The following is a 24,479-nucleotide window of genomic DNA, read 5'->3' as shown; positions in this document are numbered from 1 at the left end:
GTTAACCAAATTAGATGTTTGTATTGGACAGAGAGAAAAGGAAGTAGTTTCCAGGTTGGTTGGGTGGTGGATGATACAAAACCAATCCAATTCCAGTATAACAACATATGCTACAAGGGGCAAATTGCATGGCATTACATTGCAGCCGTCCAGAGCCAGTATTTGAGAAGCAAAATTGTTTCACTTGGTTCTGGGTGGCTTATCTAATGCAAATGCCAAATCTTTTTTTCACTTTGGGAGGCTTCCATGGCGGCGTATATCAAACAACAAAAAACACAATTTCCTTATGTGAACAGTGGACAATATACGTGGTATGCAACAACAAACAATCACTCCAATCTTGTGCACTTCTTATCATTAGTTCTCAACAAATAGATATGCCTGCCAGCCTAACCAAGATTTGGCATGAGAAACTTAGCTAACCATGTCGATAAACCTCATATTTGCACACCAAACCTCATCTATTCCAACTTTCTGGTTAAAGATTCAACCCGTCACAAATGAATCAGCTTTCTCAGCTCCCACCTGCATACACTCCAACATTATTTTCTGACAAATAGTAATCAAATACCCTACTTGACAAACCTTTTCCCTCCCAATCATAAAACATAACTAGACTTTTGGCAGATAAAAAAGAACGGAAATAAAAATGCCAACTTGCATAAAAAAAGGTAATGGAGCCTCAAGCCTGGAAATACCTCTGATTTGGCCAGAATGAGATGCCACTTCAGAAACACTGGGTATTGGTTTAGTGGGCATTGACGAAGGCAATGCAACTTCTCCATCCTCATCTGGAACTTGTGAAGCCTCCAAAAGCCTGGAAAACGTTGCTCTTTGATTTCTAGTTGGCATAGAGAAGCTTCTCGGTACTATCAAAGGTGGAGTAGGTAGACGAGATGCTCCACTTACTGCCAGTGGAGAAATATTACTTCCAGAAAGCTCTTGATTTCTCAAGATTAGAGAAGCAGAGTGACCAACCAAGGAAGGAGATTTTGCTGACTTGGCAGCTGAACTATTAGGCGGCCTTGGAAGCTCATGAAGCTCGTTTAATCTGGGTGAAGAAACAAGGGGAGGTGATGCACTTGGGGATACTCTGGGAGGTGATAATGATCGAGGAATTGTTAAATGAGAAAATACTGCAGAAGCTAAATGAGGAAGTTCAGCTGATGGGATGGAACTGGTTGCCGATAAAATTGGCTTTGTTGACAATTGTTTACTAGTTAATGGACCAGAAACAGCTTTTCTTTTTATTTTTTTGGCTTCAGTGGAATCCAACTGGGTAGATTCTCGTCCTTCAGACAAAGGAGGGGGTAGTTGTGTAGAGGAACTATTACTACTGTTGGTCTCCTTGAGACCTGACTCAGAATTCAAGATGGTAAACTCTGATGGTTGACCGTCGCCAGAATCTTTCTCACGATTCTTTTGCTCTAGCGGGGAAGAATGCCATGTATTGTATGGATGCCCAGCTACATTTGTAGGTTTTGTGTGTGAAATGGAGCTATTTGTTCTTGAAGAAACTGCAAATGTTGAATCATTTGGTGTTGGAAGAACATATGTGTTGGACGTTCTTGTAGATGACTGAAGCATCTGTTTTACTCTTTGAGCAGCATCAAGCTTCCTTTCTGGAAATATGGGGGCTGAATGGCTACTCAGTCTATGATCCCTACTTGAGACCTGGAAATCCCCATGGCTTTTCACTGGGTTTGCCTAAGGCAAACAGCAGAAAATAATAAAAACATATACTTCAAAAAACCACATAATATGAGCAGCAAACTTGACAAATGTACTAATAGAGAATCAGGAAACAGCTCTAAATTAGAAAATAATAAAATATATACTTTGAATGCCAGTTTTTCGAAATAGGGCCAAAAATGACAATTGTACCAATGGAGATTTACCTCTGCATTTTCCATCTTCAAAGTTTGGGGAAATGAAGTACTTACTTCATCTACCTGGAGAATAAACCACTATATTTTAGGAATAAAAGGAAGGTGTCAACACACAGACACAAATGGATCATGATAAAATATCAATGTACAATATCATACAAACAAAAATGACATCATCCCCATCCACTAAAACTAGAATGAATTGAACCACTAAACTGACCAAAATAAACTATTATTTGTATGGAATTCTGGCTGAAGAAACCAATCCTACTAGTAGTTAAAAATGGAGAAAAAATAGGGGATAAGGAGAAAGTGAAATATAAGTTTTGGACCTCATTTTTCCAAGTCTTTATGTTTAAAGGTGCAACTCTAGCTTACAACAATAATAGCTTCAAAAATGAATTAATAAATTTGCAATAGCATAAGAATCTTACCTCCATTGAATTCATTGATGCAGAAGTAACATCAAACTCCTTCTCATTAGCTCTATTGTCAAAACTTAATTCCACATCCTTGTTTGGGTCATAGGCAATCTCACCATCTTCCCCATCATCATCTTCAAGGCCACAGAATTGATAATCAATGTGATGCTGTTCTGTAACTTGCCTAACATGAGGTTCAATTGCCTCAAGTGATTTAAGTCCTTTCCTAAAGAAATTCAACTGCACCCACACAAGAAAGTGAAATGAAAAGTGGGGAGGAGGTTATCTGCATTGAACTTAATGATAAGGCAGAAGCCACTGACATTTGAAACTTGTGAAAATAAATTCAGAAACCTGAGCTGCATGGTAACGAGCAGCTTGTGTTACAAGACTTCTGGATTGACCTTGCTTCAGAGATTTCAATCGGAAAACACAAAGGGTTGCCACTTCAACATATTCGTCACGAGCTGTTTGCAACTGTTGCAAAGTGAAAGTTTCCCCTTTTCCACCTTTGGACTTTCCTTTTTCCTTCTGTTGTGTCACCATGTATTCATAGACATTTCTGAAGATCATGAACCAGGTTCAGAAAACGACTTACATAACCAAATAAAAAAAAAGTATGCAGAGAAAATGTGATGGACCTTTTCTCATCACACTGCCGCTTCATATCCTGCATCAGCAAACAAGAGAAAGGCCACTAAGCATGATAGTTGTAACAGAATATGTACAAAGGTAAAATTATTATCATTGGCATAGAAGAAATAATGTTGAAAATTCCTGATTTCTTGATTAAACAATAGAGATTCAAATGAACAAACCTCAACAGTCCTAAGCTCATTTAGAAGTGACTCAGACGGATTTGTAATTGTCAGCAATATATGGGAGCGCTGAAGCACAAAGAGCATCAATTTGGCTAAACAAAGGATTATTGGAAAAGGCAACATTTAACAAATTGCAAGAAGTTTATTTTGTTCAAGTTACAAATATGATTAAAACTCACATAATTATCCACAAGTTTCCGGAGTTCAAACTGCAAGTTCCCCAACATTAACAGGATCCTACCTGCAAATAAGTGCAATGTAATTACAGCAGAACCACTATACCACAATAACTTGGGCCAGGGAAACCATTTTCTGACACTCCCTTGCCATTCCACCAAAAAGAAGGTAACAGACTATACAGAAGCTTGCAAGTGCATAGTTACTTGATGAAATTGTTTCCCAGATGCAGCATAAGTATTTTTATGCAAGAGAAATCAAACATTGAAAGAATAAGAATTTAATGAAAGGCACGAAGCCTAAGACATTGACTAAGGAACATCATTGTATGCACTGCCCACTGAAAGTTGCTACGTTCAAGTAGAAATTCTGACCCATTTCGTTCTTTTTTTTTCTGTAAGGGGGATATCAAGGCATGTAAATGTCCACGTGCAAATTGGGAGGGGATACCAATGAATATAAGTACATAATGAGAGCATTAAGGTTAGACTAGAACAAGTTGTTTCAGATGTTACTTGAACCAATTGGAGGTTCTATTGCAAGGTGCGATCTGCAGCCTCATTTAACAAAATAGGAATATGTCAAATGAAATGGTCAATTCCTTAATTTGGTTTAGCTTTTCAAGTTCTGGGTTAAATCATACACAACATATGTGTCTATTAATGATCTAACAGCACAAGCAACTTAGGTAAGCAGAGGACTCTACTTACGGCTTTCTTCATCATCAGGTAGCAGTCTTTTTTCTTGCAGACAGGAGCCCATTTCTTGCAGTGACTCTGAGAATTCTGAACAAAAATCTCGTCAAAGGCAGATTCATTCAACACTATGTTTCATTAAGCTTAAGTTTCTCTGATTTTACTGTAATCTAACAGCTTGAGTAAGGTGGCCTCTAGATTGTGCTACAGGGTAAAAGTAAGATTCTTTTGTGTGCAACTTATGTTTCTATGGATTCATATGGATTCCACATTGGCAAACATGTCATGACCACACAACAGCTCATATTGAAGCATTTTCTTAAAAATAAAAACTTGATCATGTTATTTCTAAAACCAACTGTTTCTTCAAAATTAACAATTCTTTTTGGCTAGAAACATGTAATTGCCATAGCCACCCATTTAGAAACACACAGGATGACAAAACATAGTGATACCTAGGAATCAATATGTATGACAATATAACACATAACATGTTTACCATATGCACTGTTAGCTGTTGCTGCAGCTGCCAAAAGTAAGCTATCATAGCAATTTCTCATCTCCTGCATATCCTGTAAATGCATTCAAATGAAAAAAAAAATCCAATTATTAATCTTTCAAATTGACTAAAGACAATCTCCAAGAAGCATTAGTCATTTAGAGGAAGAGGATGTTAACTGTCCTATAGCAATACAAAAGCGTAATGCTATCATATTTCACACCTAAAGTTTAAGAGTTTTCTTTCATATTGGAATCTAGTACTCCATTATTTTCTGCCTCATTATCAAAATTAAGATATTAAAACCATCTATTATGAATCTAAGGGCTCGTAAACTATCATTAAACATAGAAGCCTACAACTTCCCCGTAGATATTCTTATCCGGATTTAAATTCTCTCCTATCCTTAAGCATTTCAGAGTCTCTTAACGTTGAACTATACAGGATTTAGACTAATCTGATTTACAGAATACCAATAATAATAATAAAGATTCATAATTTAGAGTATTTGAAACTTAAATTATTCAAATTTCTACAGTTCTCCCAAAGCAATAATTCTCCAAATATGTATTTCTAAAATCTCCGAAATTACGGCATTAGAAAATCGCTTCACTCAACCGAAACCGATCCAACCCTAATTTAATTACAGTTGAAATAATATCAAAACCCATTTCCCAACTCGAAAAGTAACTTTAACCTGCACTTAAATCAAACCAAAGCCAAAGCATAACTTTAAAAAGGGAAAATAAAAAGGAAATAATATACAGGAAAAGTACCTGAGCTGCTTGAGCGAGCTCATCCAAATGAGCCGCTGATAAAAAATCTAATTTATCCTTTCCATCGTTCTTGTGGAGAGCAAATCTTCGAAGTTTACCAAACGAAGACTTCATTTAAAAAAAAAAAACCCTAACGCAATGAGCCAAATAAGAGAGAGAGAGACAGAGAGAGAGGGAGAGGGAATCAGTGAGCTCTTTGCTTGGAGAATCAAAATGAAAAGCGAAGCGAAATTTGGAAATTTCAAGTCTGGGGCAATGGCAAAACCCGATTCACTTGGAGCGAAGAGATTTTTAAAACAGGTGGCTCATTTCTTAAAAATATTATTTAACTCGTGAAAATATATATTTGAAAGTTTTGATATTTAATATCTGTATCGAAATTAAAATCAAAAGCTCTAAAGTACGTAAAAATTACTTTAGGTTTATCATATTTTGCTATTTTTCCTATGTGACAAGTGTACAATTCAACTTTATTATGTGATTGAATCCTACACAATTTCCCATCAAATTTATTATTAGGAGAAATTGTCTACCCAAATATTTTACCTAGGTAAACTACTAAAATTTTCACCTACATTTTTATCACTTGTGTTTAAAATTTTATTTTTTTGTCACTTAATTAGAGCTGACGTAACATATTAAATCATCATTTGAAATAAAAATTTTAGGTTAAATTATAATTGGTAAATATGATTTTTTTCGTTTTAAGCAAATTTTTTTTCTTTTATGTTAAAAGAAATAGAAAAGGGATGAAAATAGAGGGAGAAGTAGAAGATAATAGAAAATAAATTAAAAATTAAAAAAACATAAAATAAAAAAATTAAATTACTCAAAACAAAAAAATATAGGGACCAATTATATAATTTAATCTAAATTTTTTGTTTGAATTGACATTTAACGTACCATGTCAGCTTACCCATTAGATCATTAACGGTAATGAATGACATGATGACTAAAATGTTATAACACGTTAAAATAAGTGACTAAAACGTAACATTTCAAATAAAAATGACTAAAATATAACATGAAAGAAACAAAAATGACTATTTTGATAATTTACCCCTTACTCTAACAAAACATCATCACTAATGCATACATTTCGAAAATAATGATATATTTTGAAAATCGAAATTTAAGTTTGGAATTTTTTAAGATGCATCAGTTAAAAAAAATAAGCAAAATAAAATTTTACATGTTCATGACTGTATTAAAATTACAACGATTATGCATTAAAAATGTTTTCTCCCTGAATTTCCTTAATGCACAAGAATTATATATATAATATAAAAGAATATAGGAGGTAAGGGCGAAGCCAAAAATTTATTTTAAAGGGACCGAAATTAAATTTTAATTTTTACTATAGTAAAAATATAATTTTTAAGAAATTAAATTAAAATTTTATTATTTTATCTTTACTAATTTAAAATTTTAAAAAATTAAAAAAATCTAAAAAAATTAGATTTTAGGAGTTGGGCCTGCCCAACCCCCTTACTGGGAGCATTGAGTTTTAATTTAATTTTTTGAGTTCTGAATTTTTTTATGATTTTTAATTAGAATTTATTTACAATTTTTAATAATGATGTACAATTACATTAATAAAATATTTAAATATATAAAATTTAAACCCATAATTATATTGGTTTTATTGATATGTATTAACACATCAAATGGCACATCATTCGATAATGATAATTATATTTATTTTATTGATAATATATAAAATTGTATAATTACTTTTTAAAAAATGATCTCATTAATCAACACCAGTAATAAATATCATAATGTATAAAGGGTTTTAAATTGCAACTAAGACAATATATTATTACTGATTAATTATTATCGGTTTCATATTTCTTAACCTGTCAATAAAATATAGTTATAAGATATTTTTTTTAAAAATTATAATTATAGGATAAAATATATTGCTTTATAACTACGAGTTTTATAACCTGTCAATCAAATATGATTTTACATACATAATTAAAAATATAATCAAATTTTTTGTAGTTATTTGAGGATTCAACACGGATATTAAACATCATATGATAATCAAGATGTATAAATGGTTTAAAATTGCAACCAATACAACTTATCATCATCGATTGATTATTATCAGTTTTATGTTTCTTAACCTATCAATCAAATATCATCATACAATTTTGTCAAAAATAAATATAATTATATATATTATAAAAGAAGGTACGAAACTTCGAGTTTCTAAATATTCTTTTTAATTATATTTAAAGTGGGTCACATTTAATAATAATAACAGTAAAAATAAGAAAAAAAATATATTTTATAAAAATTAATTAATTAGAATATTTTAAAGAATATAACTCAAAGCTTAGAAGAATTATTAAGGATATTACTTAAACGAGATAATTAGGACAAAAAGAGTCTACTTAATATGAAATTGATATAATTAATAAAACAAGCAATGAATAGTGTTTTTTTGCGGATTAGACATTATAGATTACCATAAAATTCAATTTCATCATTCCTCTCTTTTAAAAATTCTATCCGCTTAACTTTTTTTAATTAAAATTTTGCTTTATCGGCAACGTTGTCGGCCTTTGGGCTGGTCAAGGTTTCTCCAACATTCTTTTTCATAGTTTTATTTTATTTTTATTTTCAATTCATATTATTGTGATTTTCTTCTACAGTTTCATGGTTTTATTTTTTTTACTCTATTTTTTTTAAATCGAAAGTGACTTTATTTTTACTTTTAATTTTTAGTCAGATTCTAACGTCGATGTAAAAGTGCCACTAGGATTTACTCTCGAAGGGTTCATGATAGATCATAGTAATGATAATAGATTCAAGATGATGAGGAGAATGAGAAACCATCTGAGACTTAGCCTTTTGTGCACCACTAATGCGGTGGGTCTATTGAGGCTTTTGGCAGTCTTTTTTTGGTTGATTGTTATTCATCGTTGGATTGATTTGATGATGACGAGGCTAGGATGCAAATTTCAACGATTTGATCAAGTTGATGCACCTTTGGTTTGTTTTTGAATTATTTCAATGTTGAAGTTATTATCAGTCTGTCATTCTCTTTTTCTTTTCTTTTCTTTTTTAAAATTACTTTGAAGATATGACATTTGTACATTATTTTATAATAATGTATTTATCGTTTATACTATGTGCTATGTCTTTTTATTATTGTTGTTCATGACTCCTATTACTAGTATTTTATTTTCAAAAAAGATAAAATTCAATTTCGAATTTATAACTATAATATTGTAGAACAAGTATGAATATTAACCATTAAATAGCAAATTTGTAGGTAAAAGTACCATGTAAACATTTGTACCATGAGTTGAATTGCATTTTGTCCTTTCTAAAAAAAGGATAACTAAGGCTATGTATGCTAGAAAAAAAATACAAACTGACCATTATGTTAAAAATTCTATCTATTTGTGTTGTTAAGTGATTATTTGACTTTTTCAAAAAAAAAAATAATGCAAGTGATGTGGAATTGAAGAATGATAGGATTAGATAAAGTACCATAGAGACTCCTGTACTAGAACTCAGATTGCATTTTACCATTTACTAAAAAATGGGTAAAATAGTCCATGTACATTAGATCAAAGAGCAAATTGGTCATTCTTGTCATATCAAAAGTCTAACGGGTCCAAGATTTAGGCGTATTCTAGTGAAACAATCTATTTGGCGAAGTGTAATCTATTCAATTTCCTTTTTTGGAGAATAGGTGTAGGAGTATAGTAATCGTCGTATAAGTAAGTGAAGATTTTATTTCAAATTATTTTGTTATTTTATATAAATATTTTGTTAAGTGGAAAAGTAATTATGGTATGAGTTAACACTAAAAGTATAATACGCCATATTTGTCTTAAATATTGTGCTAAAGTAACTTGGTTAGGAACCAATTGGATAGATTGGTCTAATATCTATAATGTAGGATTTTCATTTATGTTTCTCTCGAAATCTGTAGGTCATTAAGAAAGACAAATTTTGAAATATGTGACACTTGTTAAATTCCACTAAATAGGATAGGTCATATTTATATGGGGTAAACTACAAAAATAGTCACTTTTGTTTGTCTCAGATTACATTTTAGTCACTTATGTTTGAAATGTTATGTTTTAGTCACTAACGTTATTATTTTGTTATGAAGTAGTCATTCTACCGTTAAGCTCTGTTACCTCCCTAACGGCGGTCCTCTGTGGCAGTCTAAATGGGTATTAAATGCCAACTTAGATGTCATATGTGGCAGTCCAAATTAAATTTATTTAATTAAAAACCTATTTTCATCCTAACAACTGGACATCCAAGTTGGCATTTAAAACCCATTTGGACTGCCATGGAGGACTGCCATTAGGGAGGTAATGGAGTTTAACGGTAGAGTGACCACTTTGTAACAAAACGATAATATAAGTGACTAAAACATAAGTGACTAGAATGTAATCTAAGGTAAACAAAAGTTACTACTTTTGTAGTTTACCCTATTTATATGAGTGAGAAGGGTTCTTTAAAAAGGTTTTTCTCTCTTGAATATGCTACACTCTGATTCTTTTTCTTTAGTCCAATATCATTTTTTCCTTCTCAAGCTGGAAGCTAAGGTTCTTGGTTTAATTAATGGTCACTCTATATTCGAGTAAGGATTACAACTTTGCATGTTAGGTGTTTTGAAAGAGTAAGTCTGTATGTGGTATATGAGCAGTAAAACTTTAAGTACAAGGCTTTGCATGAGGTTGTCAGTGATTGAGATGATGAGTAAAGTGTATGTATAAGAGTTGTAATAGCGAATCTATGTTCTTTAGTAGTTGTTGTTGCTGGTTCGAAAAGGATGTCTGAGTCTGGAACTTCGAACTACTGTAGGTGAGTATCAAGTGAGTCTCTACCCCGACTCTTATATGTAAAATGTTCAAGTAAAAGCATATATATAAAAGATGATGATATCTATGATAATTGGTAAGTGTATAAGTATAATAAAGATGACATATATGTTGTAATGATATGTATAAAGTTCTGTTGAAAATAAGTTGATTAGTAAGCATGCAGGTAAAGTTTGATATACGAAAAGTATGAATTAGTCAAAAATGTAAACAAATCTAGGTCAGTGGATACTGAGCAATGTCCTTCTGTGATGCCTTTGGTAGGGCAATTAGATTGACAAATCACGATATGAAATTAAGTGTAAGACCATGAGGTTGAGGCCCATTGTATCGTATGATATGAAAACACTCATGGTGTAGCCTCCAGTAAGATAAAAACTAGACTGATAGATAACGATATATAGGAGTGAGTAAAACTCGATTCGACTCGAAAAAATAAAAAAAAATATCGAATATTGAGTTAAACAAATAGAGTTAATCAAGTCAACTCGAATTTTTTTTGAATTTTGAGTTCGAATCAAGTTAAGTTTTTGAATTCGAATAATTTAAATAAACAAAATACCAAACTATAATATTTTACATTTTTACCCCAAACCTTCAAGCCTTTTTACTTTTCCCTCCAAAATTTTTACTCCCTCCCACTTCCCCCAAAACTTTTACTTTCACCCCAAACCCCCTTCCTCCAGCCTAAACCCATCTCCTCCCTCAAAATTTTCTAAATATTTTCCCCCCAAAATTTACTCATTTATTTACTTTCCCCCTAAACTTTTTATTCCTCTCCTATTCCAACCCTTTATCTTCCCCAAAATTTTATTGAATATTTTCTCTCTAAAATTTACTCCATTATTTACTTTTCCCTTAAAACTTTTACTCCTCTCCTATCCTAACTCCTCTTCTACCCCAAACCAATTTTCTCCCAAATTCTTTTTTGAATATTTTCTTCCCAAAATTTACTCCTCTATTTACTTTTCCTCCAATATTTTTACTCCCTATCACTTTCCTCACAAATTGTTTACTCATCTACCCTCAAACCCATTTTCTCCCCAATTTTTTTTGAATCTTTTTCCCCAAAAGTTACTCCCCTATTTACTTTTCCCCAAAATTTTTACTCCCTCCCACTTTTCCCTTAACACTTTTACTCCTCTCCCATCCTAACCCACTCTCTACCCCAAACCCATCCCCCCCCCCAATTTTTTTTAAATATTTCTTCATCAAAATTTTACTCCCCCAAACTCCTAAAACTTTTTATTTTCACCTTAAATTTTTACTTTTCATCATTTACCCCAAATCAAAAATCAAAATCATCCAAAAAAATTTTCTTAAACTTAAATAACAATAATTTTATTTATATCTATAATTTATATTATTAAATTAAATTTCACATTTTGAACTATTTATATTATTTAATTGTTTAATTATACTGAATCTTTATAAATTTATGTTAAAATTGAATTATTAATGATACCATAAAATATTCCTATTAAAATTTTATATTGGTATAAATTTCATATTTTATCTTTAAAATAAATTTTATTAAAAAATCACATTTTTTTTAATTTCAAAATACACAGTTAAAAGAATCAGAAGATAATTGAAGCAACTAAGCAAGTAAATAAGCTAACCCGTATATAAAAGATTAATAAATAAATTATGATGGGATGAAAGTTAATAACAAATTTAATTATGGTGGGTGATAGTGGTTTCAAGGACCCAAAGTCATTTTTTAAATTTAATTCAAACAAATATATTCGATTCGATTTGAATTTCATTTCACTCGACTCGATTCGAAAAAATTTCAAATCGAGTTAGGATGATAAAATGGGATTCGTCAACTAGATTAACTTAAAATTTTCCATTCGATTCGATTTGATTTGATTTGATCGAACACTCACCTCTAACGATATATGAAAGTGTGTAAGTCCATGTGGTTTGAAACCATGGCAACATATGACTGTATGCATGTTAATGGTGTAGCCTTCGATAATGTGTGGATCGAATTAGCAGATCATGATACATGAAATTTATGTATAAGTTCGTAAGGGAAAAACCTAGAGCACCTTTTGTGAAAATCCATCGGGACAATAAACACATGATTCTATATGATGCCTTGGTGGCGTATTTTGTTTGGCCCTTATGGTGTACTCGGTTAAGTCTGTCTGGTAGAATATGATTATTTGACCTTATGGTAAGTTTTGGATAAATTCTTATTGCTTTGTATTGCTATGATAATGTTATGATATGTCTGAAGTTAAGGTGGTTGAATAAGATCAGTGATGTAATTGAATAAGTCTTAAAGGGAATTTCTTGAAAAGAAGTGTGTATCTATATGTTCAGAAAAGGTATCTGCCATGATAACCTATTAGTTTGGAATTTGGGTGTGTTCGTAGTTATGAATGATATAAGTATCCATTAGTCTAAGTTTGTCTGTACTATGTAGGGTCGAATCTGGGTTATCCGATATCCGCCATATCTAAACAATATCATGTCTTCTTCTGAAATCTTATGGAATCTAAGTCATCATATTTCTGAGTATTTGGGGTTCTGTAATAAAATTGTGTGAATTTCATTTGGATTATCTGTATAATTCATTATTAGTGTGAGCTTGTAAGGTATCAAACAAGAATATGATTTGACTAGTAAATCGATAGTATTTAAATCTGCGTGAGTATCCGCTAAATGTATATATATCAGTTAGTGAATAATATCTGTAATCAACTATTCTGAGATCAATGTATGTATGAAAAGGTGGTATGTATGTAGCGAGCTCTAAAGAGATATTCTTTGAAAAGCACCTTTGTGGTTCTAAGAAAAAGAAAAGATTAAGGTAATTTCTGGAAGGATCTTAAGTTAGTCAAGTAGTTAAGAGAGAATTGATATGATTAAGAGTATAAGTCTAAGAAACTGTGATAGTATTCGCCCAAGCAGAAGTAAGTGGTTAAGAAGGGTAGTTGGCATACAAATGTTCTTCTAATATTATAAAAGAATCTACCAATGTATTCTGTATTAACTCTCACTAGGTTCTCTTGAACTTACATTGTTTGCTATTGTTTCAGGTGATGTAGTAAGAGATTGCACCAAGAGGGACTACGCCAGGAGTACGTCAAGGTAGTGGCGAAGTGGACTATTATGCATACAGTAGAAAAGTGGTGTACTCTAGTACCATACACTAAGAGTCAGTCTTTAGTAAATGTTTGTATTGTAATGAGATGTAATTGGTTTGATGTAATATTTTATTTCTAAAACACTTTCCTTAGTTTTATTGATATTAAGTCTTTAAAAGAAACGATGAAGATAAATGTTTTAAGTAATAAGTGTCTGTCTACAGTTCGAAAAATTTGTTAAGTATTATGTGATTTAACACCCGAGATCTGAACCTAGTGAATCGGGTCAGGTTGAGGGCGTTACAATTCTATTAAAAATTGCATTCGTTTCTAATGTTAAGTAATGGCATGACTGACGTAACAACTAGGTAGTGGTACATGATGCATCACGTGTACCTTATACTGACGTGATAAATGACATGTCAATAAATATTTAAAAAATTAAAAATCTTAAAAATAAATAAAATTTCCCATGGCGTGGTTTTTTAAATAACTAAAAAATTATATAAAATTATTTAAAAATTATAAATATATTAAAAATAATTTAAAACAACATCAAAAGAATTGGTTTTCTAGATTTAAATAACTTGAAATAACCATTTGTCCAATTAATTTGGAATAGTTTCTTAAATAATTATCAAATAGTTATAAAAAATATACAAAACTATAGAAAATTATTAAAAAAAGCTTATATGTCGAAAAGACCCTTAAGAAAATGTAAAAAAAAATCAATTAAGCCCTTGTTGTTAACTAAAATAACCAATTAAGCTCCTCCGTTAAGAGTTCCCGTCATTGACCACGTTGACCATTAAAATAAATCAACAAACTAATCGGATAGTGACACGTGGCAGTTTTTGGTTTAATCTAATATTTTTCCAAAAAGGATTATTAAAAATAAAAAAAATTATCAAATAATATAAAAATTATTAAATATTAGAAATATGAAAATTGATATAAACTTATACAAATTATAATTTTTTATAAATATTATAAAAAAATCTAATAAATTCTAGTAAATTATAAAAAAATTATAAAAGTAATAAAACATATTTAAAACATTTAAAATTTTATAAAAACATATTAAGATTCTATAAAAATCATAAAAATTAAAAAAAAAATTAAAATTATATATACTTATAAAAAGATCATAAAACTTAGAAATGGACAAGATCAATAAGTTAGACCGATTAGACCGAAATCAGAAAGGGTATCAGTCTGAAGAAAGCCATTAGAGCGGTTGACCTGTGAACTACATGGTTGAATCGATTTTTTAATTTTTTTTATTTAATTGAACTAGATGAATTAGTCGAACTGAAAAACTAGTGACCACGTAACAGCCCGGTTTTAGCTAAATAGGAACAGTGATTTTGGAACCACAAATTTGAGGTCGTAAAATTATTTTAATATTATTTTTTATGTTTACATCATGTGAATATATATGTGTGAAAATTTCGTGAGCTAATTTTATCGTTTAATAGCTCAATTTGATAAAAGGACTAAATCGCGTAAAAAAAAGTTGCATTCTATATGTTAAAAGTGCTTAATTGTCATGTCTTATTAAGTGAAAGGTCCTTATGTTGTAATTATACCATGGATAGTGAAAATTGACATAAATGACCAACCATTAATTGTTTTGTTAATGTTTTAAGTAAGGTTAATTAAATAATTTGTGAATTAAAGCTTAAATAATAAAAATAAAATAAAATAAAATGGTGGCCATTTTGTTCATATTTTATGGCCGAATGTAGCATGGAAGAAATCTAAAAATAGGGTTTGAAATTTCGGCTAGCATATTCCTTGATTAAGGTATGTTCTTTGCTCGGTTTTTGATGATTTTTACGTTTTTGTGATCGTTGCTTTGAGTACTAGCTAGCCCGTACCCTAGTTTCTAAAATTGTTGATGATTTTGTGAAATGTCATTGATGAATTCATGTGTTTTACGATGTTTGATGATGAATTATGAAAGCTTGGTGCTTGATATACATGTTTTGTAAAATGATTTTGAGTAAAAATGCATATTAGGGATTAAATTGTGAAAAGTGTAAATTGATGGGTTGAATTGTGAAATAAATGAAAAAATAGGCTGCTAGGGACCTATAGAGAATTTGGCTAAGCATGGGCTTTGTTAAATTTTGTGTAATTTGTGTTTTTGTGGTTAAAGGACTAAATTGAATAAATGTGGAACTTTAGGGGCTAAAGTGTAAAAATTCCAAAATATGTGTTTGTGGACTAAATTGAATGTGTTGATGAATAAAAAAGTTAAATTTGATTGTCTTTAAATCAAGAAAAGAGGAATCCAGACTTAGATCGAGGCAAGAGCAAAGTACTCGATTAATCAACTAGTTTCGTCATTTTTACGTCTGAGTTAACTTTGTACGTGATAAACATTGTTACAATTATGTTTTTAATGCTTTGATAATGCATAGATTGTATATACGCGACTACGATTGCGTACAACGACAAGTCGACTATGTTTGGCACTTAGTGTGCGTTTCGAGATAGCTTCGGCTATATACAGCACTAAATGTGCGAATTGAAATAGCTTCGGCTTTATGTAGCATTAAGTGTACGATACCGAGATAGCTTCGGTTTAATGTGATGGCACTTAGTGTACGATATCGTTATAGCTTCAGCTAAAGATTTATGCACTAAGTGTGCGAGTTCTTAAAGCATTGAAAGATTTCCGAACGATTTAACGTATTGAATAAAGAGGTGAGAGTGAAATAAATAAATACGGGAAAGTACAGGTACGTACGATACCTATGTGGTAGTTGATACTATGTGTATGAAGCTTGATGAAATTGTATATACATGATAAATAGTCATGGATTAAAATTGAATGATGATATGAGAACTACTAAGTGTTTTGATGATTTGTATTTTATGAACTGTTGAGTATTTTTTGTACAAAATTACTAAGCTATGAAGCTTACTGTGTCTTATTTGTCTTTTTTTTTATAGAGTATTGAAGTTAGCACGGACATCAGGGATCATCAGGAATCATCATCACACTGTCGACTACTTGTTGGTATTTTTGGATGCTTATAAATATGGTATATGACATGTATAGGTTAGTGAGTTGATGATATGTTTTGAGACTTGATTTTAGCCATGAGATTTGGCTTGTAAATGTTGGTGTGGATTTGGTCATTTAAGTTGCCTCAAGTTATGTGTTTGATAAGTTATTTCTGTGATGTATATAATGCCTTATATGTTGGCTAGTTGGTATGGTTATAAAGTTGTTCTTTTAATTAGTTGTAAATGGATTAAGGTTGGAATAATGGTATGTTGTGACTTGATTATGGGATGTTGAAATGGTAAGTTTTGAGGTATGAAGCAAGTGATAAGATGATGATGAAATGCATTTAGAAATTATACAAGTTTGATGATTTTGGCATATTGTTTTGGTATGGTTTTGGTTGTAAATTTAAGTAATGAAATGGTTGACTATGTAATGGCATGAAATCTATTTGAATTGGCATGTTTTTTGTTGCCTAAAGATGTATTGAAATGGTGTTATTTTGGTTGCTATGTGTGTTTGTGAAAGGGTGGCAAATTGGCTTTACAAATGGCTTATTTTTTTCCACACGGGCAGAGACATAGGCGTGTGTCTCAATTGTGTGTGACACACGGTCATGTTACACGGCCGTGTGTCTCCTAGGGTACCTTTCGAATTAAAATCAGTATACCTTAAGTTTTAGCACGGCCTAGACACCCGGGCATGTCTATTGACCGTGTGTGGTACATAGGCTGGCACATGGGCGTGTGGTTGGCCATATGACCCAAATCAGTAACCCCCTTAGATTTCACATCGCCTGGCACACGGGTGTGTCCTCGGTCGCGTGGTACAAGTCAGTATGTATACCCTGTTTTCACACAGCTTGTGACACGGGCGTGTCTGGTGGCCGTGTGAGGCGCACGGCCTGTTCACACGGGCGTGTGATCCTAAAATTAAAGAAAATTTTCCATGTTTCCTAAAGTTTACAAATGTTATCGGTTTAGTCCCGAACCTCTTTTAAGCATGTTTTAAGGTTTCATAGGACCTTATAAGGGACAATGTGATTGATATGAATGGATTGTGAGTATGAATGTATAAATGTTTGTGAATGAAGTGTGTTATCCGGTAATGTCTCGTAACCCTATTTCGGCGACAGATACGGGTTAGGGGTGTTACAGACCAAACCAGATAGGTCGCCGATTTGGTTTTGAAAACATTGCTTAGAATATTTCATCCTAACATATGCTAATAGTTGGATAATGAAATTTAGTTTGATAAAAGATATTAAAAAAATAAAAAATCGATTCAACCGCCCAATTTATTGGTCAATTGGTTCAAATCTTTCGAATCGACACCCTTACTGATTTCAGGCTAACCAGTCCAATTTAGGTTTTTATGTTTTTTTTTCAAGTTTTATAAGTTTTTTTGCCATAATATTTTTTTTAAGTTTACATCAATTTTATTTTTTTTATAATTTTTTTTACATTTTAATTATTTTTTAAGAATTCTAATAATTTTTTAATTTAAATAAGTTTTATTAATTTTATAATTTTTTATATTTTATCTATTTTTATAATATTTACAAGTTTTTATATTTTTATTATAGTTATTATTATAATTTTAATAAGTTGATATCATTTTTAATATTTAATATTTTTGTAATTTTTTCTTATTTTTTATAATTTTTAAGAGTTTTTAATTGTTTTTATATAAAAAAGATGTTAGATTAAACCATAAGCTACCATGTGTCACCATCTAATTGGTCCATCAATTTATTTTAACAGTCAATATGGTGAGGCTGAATTGATTATTTTAACTAACGACAGGGACTTAATTGAGTGCGAATTTAATACAGAAACTTAATTGATTTTTTTTACATTTTCTTAAGGACTTTTCTGACATATAAGCCATGATTAAGAATATAAGAATTTATAAATAATTATTAAATTATTAAATAATAATAAAGTTATTATGAAAGGTTACTATCGTATATATTTTTGTATATATATTTGAGTTAAAAGAAATTATAAAAAAAATTAAGAATTATAAGAAATTAATAAAATTTGACTAATAAACATGGTTAATTAAAAATATCAACTAGATTAAGAAGATATATATGTGTATATATGTGTTTATTTGAATTCTTTAAAAATTCTATATGTGTATATATAGTTTTAATAATATTTAAAAGTTTTAAAAATTATTTATAATTATTTATAATTCTTAATATTTTTAAAATAATTTTCTCTATTTTGTATAATTATTTTTTAATTATTTAAGAAACCGCTCCAGAATGATTGAACAATCATTTATTCAGGTTCATTTTAGACGTTGTTGTTTTATAATTTTTAAATAGTCTCCATTAAATTTTAATAATTTATTATAATTGTTATTAAATTTTAAAAGATTTTCCATATATTATTTTTTATAATCATTTAGAAAACCATGTCCAGTATAGACAAATGATTGTCCATGTTCAAATGAATCCGAACAACAATATGTCTAAGTTCATCTTGGATGCAATTGTTAAATAATTATAAAAAATATTTTTTTACAGATTTTTAATTTTTTTTAAATATTAACATGTTAGCATCAAGCATGTGTGACACACTATGTGTCACTGTCTGGTTGCTTCATTAACCTTGTCAACTCTTAACTATAAAAAAGAATGAGATTTTTAATAGAATGACCAGATTGCTATTTGATTTAATTTAGAGGGACTAATTTGCCCATGCTTTTCAGTTGAAGGGACAAAATGCAATATAACTCCTAGTACAGGTGCCTACCATACTTCTATTTCTTTTGTTCAAAAAAAAAAATAGTTCCACCTTGATTATTTCTTTCTATGTTATCATTTAACAGAATAAGCAATTTATATTTTTTTTGGTAACATATAAAGGTTAATTTGCCTATTATTTGAGTAAAAAAAATAAAATGTAATCCAAATGTGGGTAATAATTTTACCCAGATTTGTATTGTTTTTCAAATACAAAAAGTTGGTAATAAGTAACCATTTGAGATGTGTGTTAAAAAGGAAAACAACCCCAAAAATCTAAAATATAGAATTGAGTTAAATGAAAGAATAGAAGGGAATATAAGAGAAAATTACATGATCAGGTAATACCCGTATGGTTTTGAGAAGCAAGGCTACCACTACTAGACTAACAAGTTACATGGTAGCTTCGAAAATTACATGAACCGGTAATACCCGTATGGTTCTCATACCCCTCTTAGGTATCTGTATCCTTGCTCCCTAAACTAACCTGGACAACCATTCTGTTCCTGTGAAGAAACCTCATACATCACTTTTCCTGTTCTATATGATAGAAAAGAAAAAACACATCTCTGTATTTGTTCTAGCATGTACCACCAAGAAAGCCTTTTTTCTCAATGCTGCTAACATGAGGAGTGGAATATATTTCGAAATATATGGATCTTGAAAATCTTTTTTTTCTTCTCCTTTGCCATTTGTCTTCCCTCGTCCTATACTTGATCTCTGCTTAAACAAACCAAATATTAGTACTTTATTAACTTGAAAAACAATATATGCATGCATACATTCTATGAGAGCTCTAGTAGGTTTATAGAATGAAAGTGCAAAAAACTCTACTTGGACTGGTAACTTAAAAAAATTTTAAAATTATTGAGAGGAAATTAGACTCTCTTTTGAGAGAAGTCTTTAAAGTGTCATCCGCTTGGGAGTTAACAAATCCCCTCAACAAAAGTTATTGTTCCTGTGTCGAGATTTTGTCCCCAAGCCTCCACGGAGAGTTGCCGTATGGTTCATGGAAAAGGGCACCTCGATTGCTAGAGTTACGATCAGTAAAACTCATGGGAGAGGTGTTAGTATTGTGCAAATATTAATTATGAAGAATGTACGTGCCTCAGGTTGTATCTCTATCACATGAGGCGCCCTTCTGTGAACCGTATAGTGGCTCTCTACAAAAGTTGGGGACACAACCCCAACACAAAGACAATACCTTTCGTTGAGAGATCTAATGACTCCCAAGTGAACGACACCTCAAAGATTTCTCCAAAGAAAGAGTACAACCTCCCTTCAACAAAAACCACAAGCCGTTTATGCATACCTTCTTGTCATTTTCAACATGTACCTGTTGGTCGTCCTTTATTTCCTCTATATTACAATCACATTCATTATTACCATCGTCAGATTGAGATGGAATGCAGTATACCCTAAAACTTGGTGATCGTGTGTATGAAATGTCATCGTCTCTATCATATACATCATCCTCAAAACCTTGTTTATCAACGAAGGCCTCTTCCTTTTCCCTTTGTTTGATTCCTTTTTCCTCGGGATTCACCTTCTTATTATGAATACCTTCTCCTTTTGCATGCTCTTCCCTCTTGTTGGGTAACGGTTTCTTTGAAACAAGGTGACTATGAATAATGGCACGGTCATTGGGTCGATGAACGAGGCTTAATTGAGTGTATAACTGCGAGGCGTCTCCCTCTTTGGTGATGTCGAATCTGGAAATTCCACAACCCATTAAAAGAGGGAGAGGGACATGCAAAAGGAGGCGAAGGGTATAATCTAATAATTCAGGTGAGCAAAGGAAAGAGTCCACGACCTTTCTTTTGATAATGAAGTTTGCATGCAAAGATAAAAATAAAATGAGAGATCCAACGAGAATTGTGGGATTACCTAAGAATAACCATAGGTGACTCGAGGGATTACATTGCATCTTTGGCTTTTTGAGGTTAGTTATGTTATTTGACTGCTTAATTAATCATTTTGATCGTTTATATTCAAAATAATTTATGTTCATAATAACCCTTATTTAGAATATATGTGGTTTATAACATATCTTCCAAAGTATTTTCTTCTTGATTTAGCAATTTCAATACCGAGGAATAGAATGCCAAGGAGCATCAAAGGTTGTGTTGGGGATAAATCCAGTTTAAGCAGCAAACAAGTAAAATAAAAAAAAATTTGAAAAGATCAAACATAAATATTTTACGTGAAAAAACTCCTTTGAAGAAAATAAAAAATTACAGGCAAATATAATTTCACTGAAACGGCAAAAAACGAATAGTACAAATGATAGAGATAAAATTAAACCTTAATATCCGAAATAAAAACCCTCAAAACGTACACACAAACTTCTCTAAAAGCTTGTAAAAGGCTAATATCTGAATGTGTAATGAATTATCTTTCTAAGGTGAAAAAGGGTCTATTTATAGGCAAAATTTGTAGCTAAGATAATAGTAAAATAACATACACGAACAAGAGTTTAAATGAAATACTAATATTAAAATAATCTACACTAATCAAAGTTTAAGTGAGAAATTAAAAACAAAGTTAATTGGGAAAAAAAAGTCGAAAAATACGAGGCATAACTCCCAAAGTTGAATGCCTTAAAAAGAGTTACAGATGTTAGCACATCTTGCATGTATTTTTACAACCATATTCTTTAATTGCTTGCATAATTTGTTTGTATGTTCATTAAGGCCCCTGTGGATTCAATCTTAAGTCACAAAACAGAATGGAACCATCTAAGTCAGCAATAAACGCCGCAAGTCAACCCCACATATCTCTCTCTTGGCGTCTTTAACCACTGCCACAAGAAACTTTGGTCGGCAGTTGTGTAGCAACCCTACCTCTCACAACGCAAGCTGCCAACTATTTTTTAGTACTTCCCTTACACCAAATTGGCTTCATGTTAATGTCAACACACTCTATGACAAGCAAGAAACTGCTTATTGGGGTTTTCCTTAGAGACTTGATAACTTTTGAATTCACAGATTCTTATCCAAATCATACAATAGTCATGCAACTTATATCTACTCAGTGTCGTTTTGTCCAAATGTGGTAAAAAAAATAATCAAACAAACAAATAAAAAATGTTGGTTGAGGTAATATGTTTTCATCTCAATGCATATATATGTAGTAAGGATATGAATTAGGTAGCTATCATCTCAAATCTACTGTCCTCTGTTGTACATTACATGCAGTATAGACATTGTGATGTGCGTTGTAATTGAACCAACTTGCATTTGGGTCCTACTGAGGAGATTGCACGCTTTGTTTCATCATATCTAAACTAACAAATCCATTTTCTGCAGTTTATAATGCTCGAATTGCGACGTGTTTTCGACAATGTTATGTTTATTTATCGTAACTGCAAATGTAATAAATGTTATCTTTGTTTGTGTTCCATTCCTAACCACAATATTTAAAGAGAATCCTTTTGAATTGAAAGACAGTAAGAGAATCTCTTTTTTACTTTGCAAGTGTGGCTGAAAACCTTGAAATGATGAGAACAACAGAAGCCTGAGAAAGTCACATAGATTCGATAAGTGGAAAACATATTTTAGGAGGGTATTGAGTTCTTGTAACGTAAGGGAGAATCAGCATGTGCGGATGCCCTTAGCTTCCAATCACCATTGACACCATGCTATGATTAGATAATGCAGAACCTTTCTTTCCTTGGATGCCTTCTATTTTGTATGTATTTGTTTCATAGTATTATCTACTTTTGATCATCTTCTTGATGGTAAAAGCTTAGATACTGAGCAATAATTTATGCCACCACTTTCCCTATCATCATAATTGCTTCAAATTTGTAAGGAAAAAAAAAAAGAGAAAAGAAAGGAAGCTGGTTTGGGATTTGCTTGCAGAACACAATTTCTCAAGTCCTTTTTGCCCATTTTTTCTCATTTGTTTCACAACAGTTAAAAGGTATCTGATACAAAGTTTAGTGGAACTTGTATTTTTTTTTTTACCGGTTCCTCATACAACCATTAGAATAGTAACTAGTAATGAAAGCACTGCTTTCTTCTTGATCTAGTCCATGGGATGAAACCTCAGTGATTTCAGTTGAACTTGGTGAAGTAGGTTGAGGAGGAGGACCAAACACAGAGCTGTCTTCCACTGTAAAATCAATACAACTAGGCATGTTCATTGCACTACTGGTCTCACTTTTGTGAGAAACCACTTCATGTTTTTTACCTCTTCTGCTTCTCTTCCTTTGAAACACTCGGAAAACTAACCAATCTGGTCCACACATTTCACTCCTGGATATCTGCAAACATGGGAAACCCATTGCTAAGATTATGGTTCTAATCAATATTTGGGGTTACTTGCAACTTATATTAATTACCTGAGTTGAATCAAGAGTTGGCATTGAGTCAACAAGGCGATATTGATGCAAGAGCCACCGAGTCTGAGTCCCATTAGAACACTTCCTTTGACAGAAAATAAAAGCTCTTCTCATCCCAACTACTTGATTCGTTCCAGAAGCTAAAATTGGCTTCTCTTTGCCAATGGGCTTCCAGTAACCAGAACCAGCTGCTCTCTTGCATTTGTTGTTAATGAAGCTGTCATGTCTGGTGCTAAAGAAATACTTGCTTTCTTTCATATCACCTAAAAAACCCCCCACAAAAAGTTAATTTCTTTTAGATAACATGAGAAGTACCACTTGTATTCTATACCACAAATTCTCAACCAGCAAATATATATATGTATATATAGACATTGTTCCTATATACTCCATAACTAAAGCATGGAATCCTCAAAGAAAAATAGAAATTAATGGGCAACAAACCTGGCATGCTCCAAGGAATAGTCTGAAAAACATCAAACTCAGGAATGACAGAAGCTGGTAATGGAAGGCACAAAGCCTTTCTCTTCAAGTAATGAACCACAAGCTCTTCATCTGTAGGATGGAATCTGAAGCCAATGGGCATCTTAACCCCTCCATTCGCAACAAAGTTTTGACTTTCCATATTTGAAAATTCTCAGAAAACTTGAGATTGAAAATCAAGGAAAGTAGCCCATGTGAGATTGGAATAAGTTCAGTGGGTTTTATGGGGGGGTAATATGGAGAAGAAGAACAAAGAGGGAGACCTTTTATATAGAGAGACCAAACAGCAAAACAACTCCCTACTCTGTCTCCCAACTCATTCCATTGCTTGCTTTACGTTGAGAAGGGGGGTGGTTTCTTAGACAAACGTGTAAGAAAACTCTTGGTTTTGGTCATAACTCTTAAGGAGTAAGAGAACCCAACTAGCCTTGTCCTTTTATGCTCCTTCTAATGTGAGCCCCACGTGTGGTTCATTTCAATCCCCTTAATTCATGGGTTTCTTCAAAAGGATCCAAGGGTCCATATCGTGCTCCATGTAATTGTTGGTTCATTTGAAAACCGAATCTGACATAGGATAACCAATAAGATAATGATTAACAAAAATGATAATTAAGTTGTTTGTACATCAACCACTCTAT

General features: G+C 31.7%; 3 protein-coding genes across 7 annotated transcripts; all 3 read right to left on the bottom strand.

The window, feature by feature from the left end:
- Positions 1-259: 259 nt before the first annotated feature.
- Positions 260-5,607, bottom strand: LOC107897299 (uncharacterized protein At2g33490). 3 transcript variants are annotated; one of them, XM_016822710.2, is made up of 11 exons: positions 5,280-5,607; positions 4,504-4,576; positions 4,020-4,094; positions 3,312-3,373; positions 3,130-3,198; positions 2,953-2,981; positions 2,666-2,873; positions 2,324-2,551; positions 1,899-1,967; positions 699-1,707; positions 260-525 (listed from the first exon to the last, which is right to left on the bottom strand). In XM_016822710.2, the coding sequence occupies exons 1-11, from the start codon at positions 5,391-5,393 to the stop codon at positions 515-517; spliced, it is 1,947 nt and encodes a 648-aa protein (XP_016678199.2). In that variant the 5' UTR covers positions 5,394-5,607; the 3' UTR covers positions 260-514. The 3 variants fall into 3 exon arrangements, with proteins under 3 accessions (XP_016678199.2, XP_016678200.2, XP_016678201.2); XM_016822711.2 differs by having other exon boundaries at positions 4,020-4,085; XM_016822712.2 differs by having other exon boundaries at positions 1,899-1,952; positions 5,280-5,605.
- Positions 5,608-19,288: 13,681 nt separating this feature from the next.
- Positions 19,289-20,842, bottom strand: LOC107896095 (uncharacterized). 3 transcript variants are annotated; one of them, XM_016821236.2, is made up of 3 exons: positions 20,326-20,842; positions 19,605-19,733; positions 19,289-19,519 (listed from the first exon to the last, which is right to left on the bottom strand). In XM_016821236.2, exons 1-3 carry the CDS (start codon positions 20,743-20,745, stop codon positions 19,496-19,498), a joined length of 573 nt encoding a protein of 190 aa, XP_016676725.1. In that variant the 5' UTR covers positions 20,746-20,842; the 3' UTR covers positions 19,289-19,495. The 3 variants fall into 3 exon arrangements, with proteins under 3 accessions (XP_016676725.1, XP_016676724.1, XP_016676723.1); XM_016821235.2 differs by having other exon boundaries at positions 19,289-19,733; positions 20,350-20,842; XM_016821234.2 differs by having other exon boundaries at positions 19,289-19,733; positions 20,326-20,841.
- A 2,041-nt stretch (positions 20,843-22,883) lies between these two features.
- LOC107897300 (NAC domain-containing protein 83) lies at positions 22,884-24,251 on the bottom strand. The gene is made up of 3 exons (XM_016822713.2): positions 23,803-24,251; positions 23,359-23,621; positions 22,884-23,280 (listed from the first exon to the last, which is right to left on the bottom strand). The coding sequence occupies exons 1-3, from the start codon at positions 23,981-23,983 to the stop codon at positions 22,978-22,980; spliced, it is 747 nt and encodes a 248-aa protein (XP_016678202.2). The 5' UTR covers positions 23,984-24,251; the 3' UTR covers positions 22,884-22,977.
- Between the last annotated feature and the right edge of the window lie 228 nt (positions 24,252-24,479).

Source organism: Gossypium hirsutum, chromosome A10 (genome assembly GCF_007990345.1).
Source record: "Gossypium hirsutum isolate 1008001.06 chromosome A10, Gossypium_hirsutum_v2.1, whole genome shotgun sequence".
Lineage (NCBI taxonomy): Eukaryota > Viridiplantae > Streptophyta > Magnoliopsida > Malvales > Malvaceae > Gossypium > Gossypium hirsutum.
Note: the sequence above shows the minus strand (reverse complement) of the source record. Positions and strands in the feature narration are given on the sequence as shown.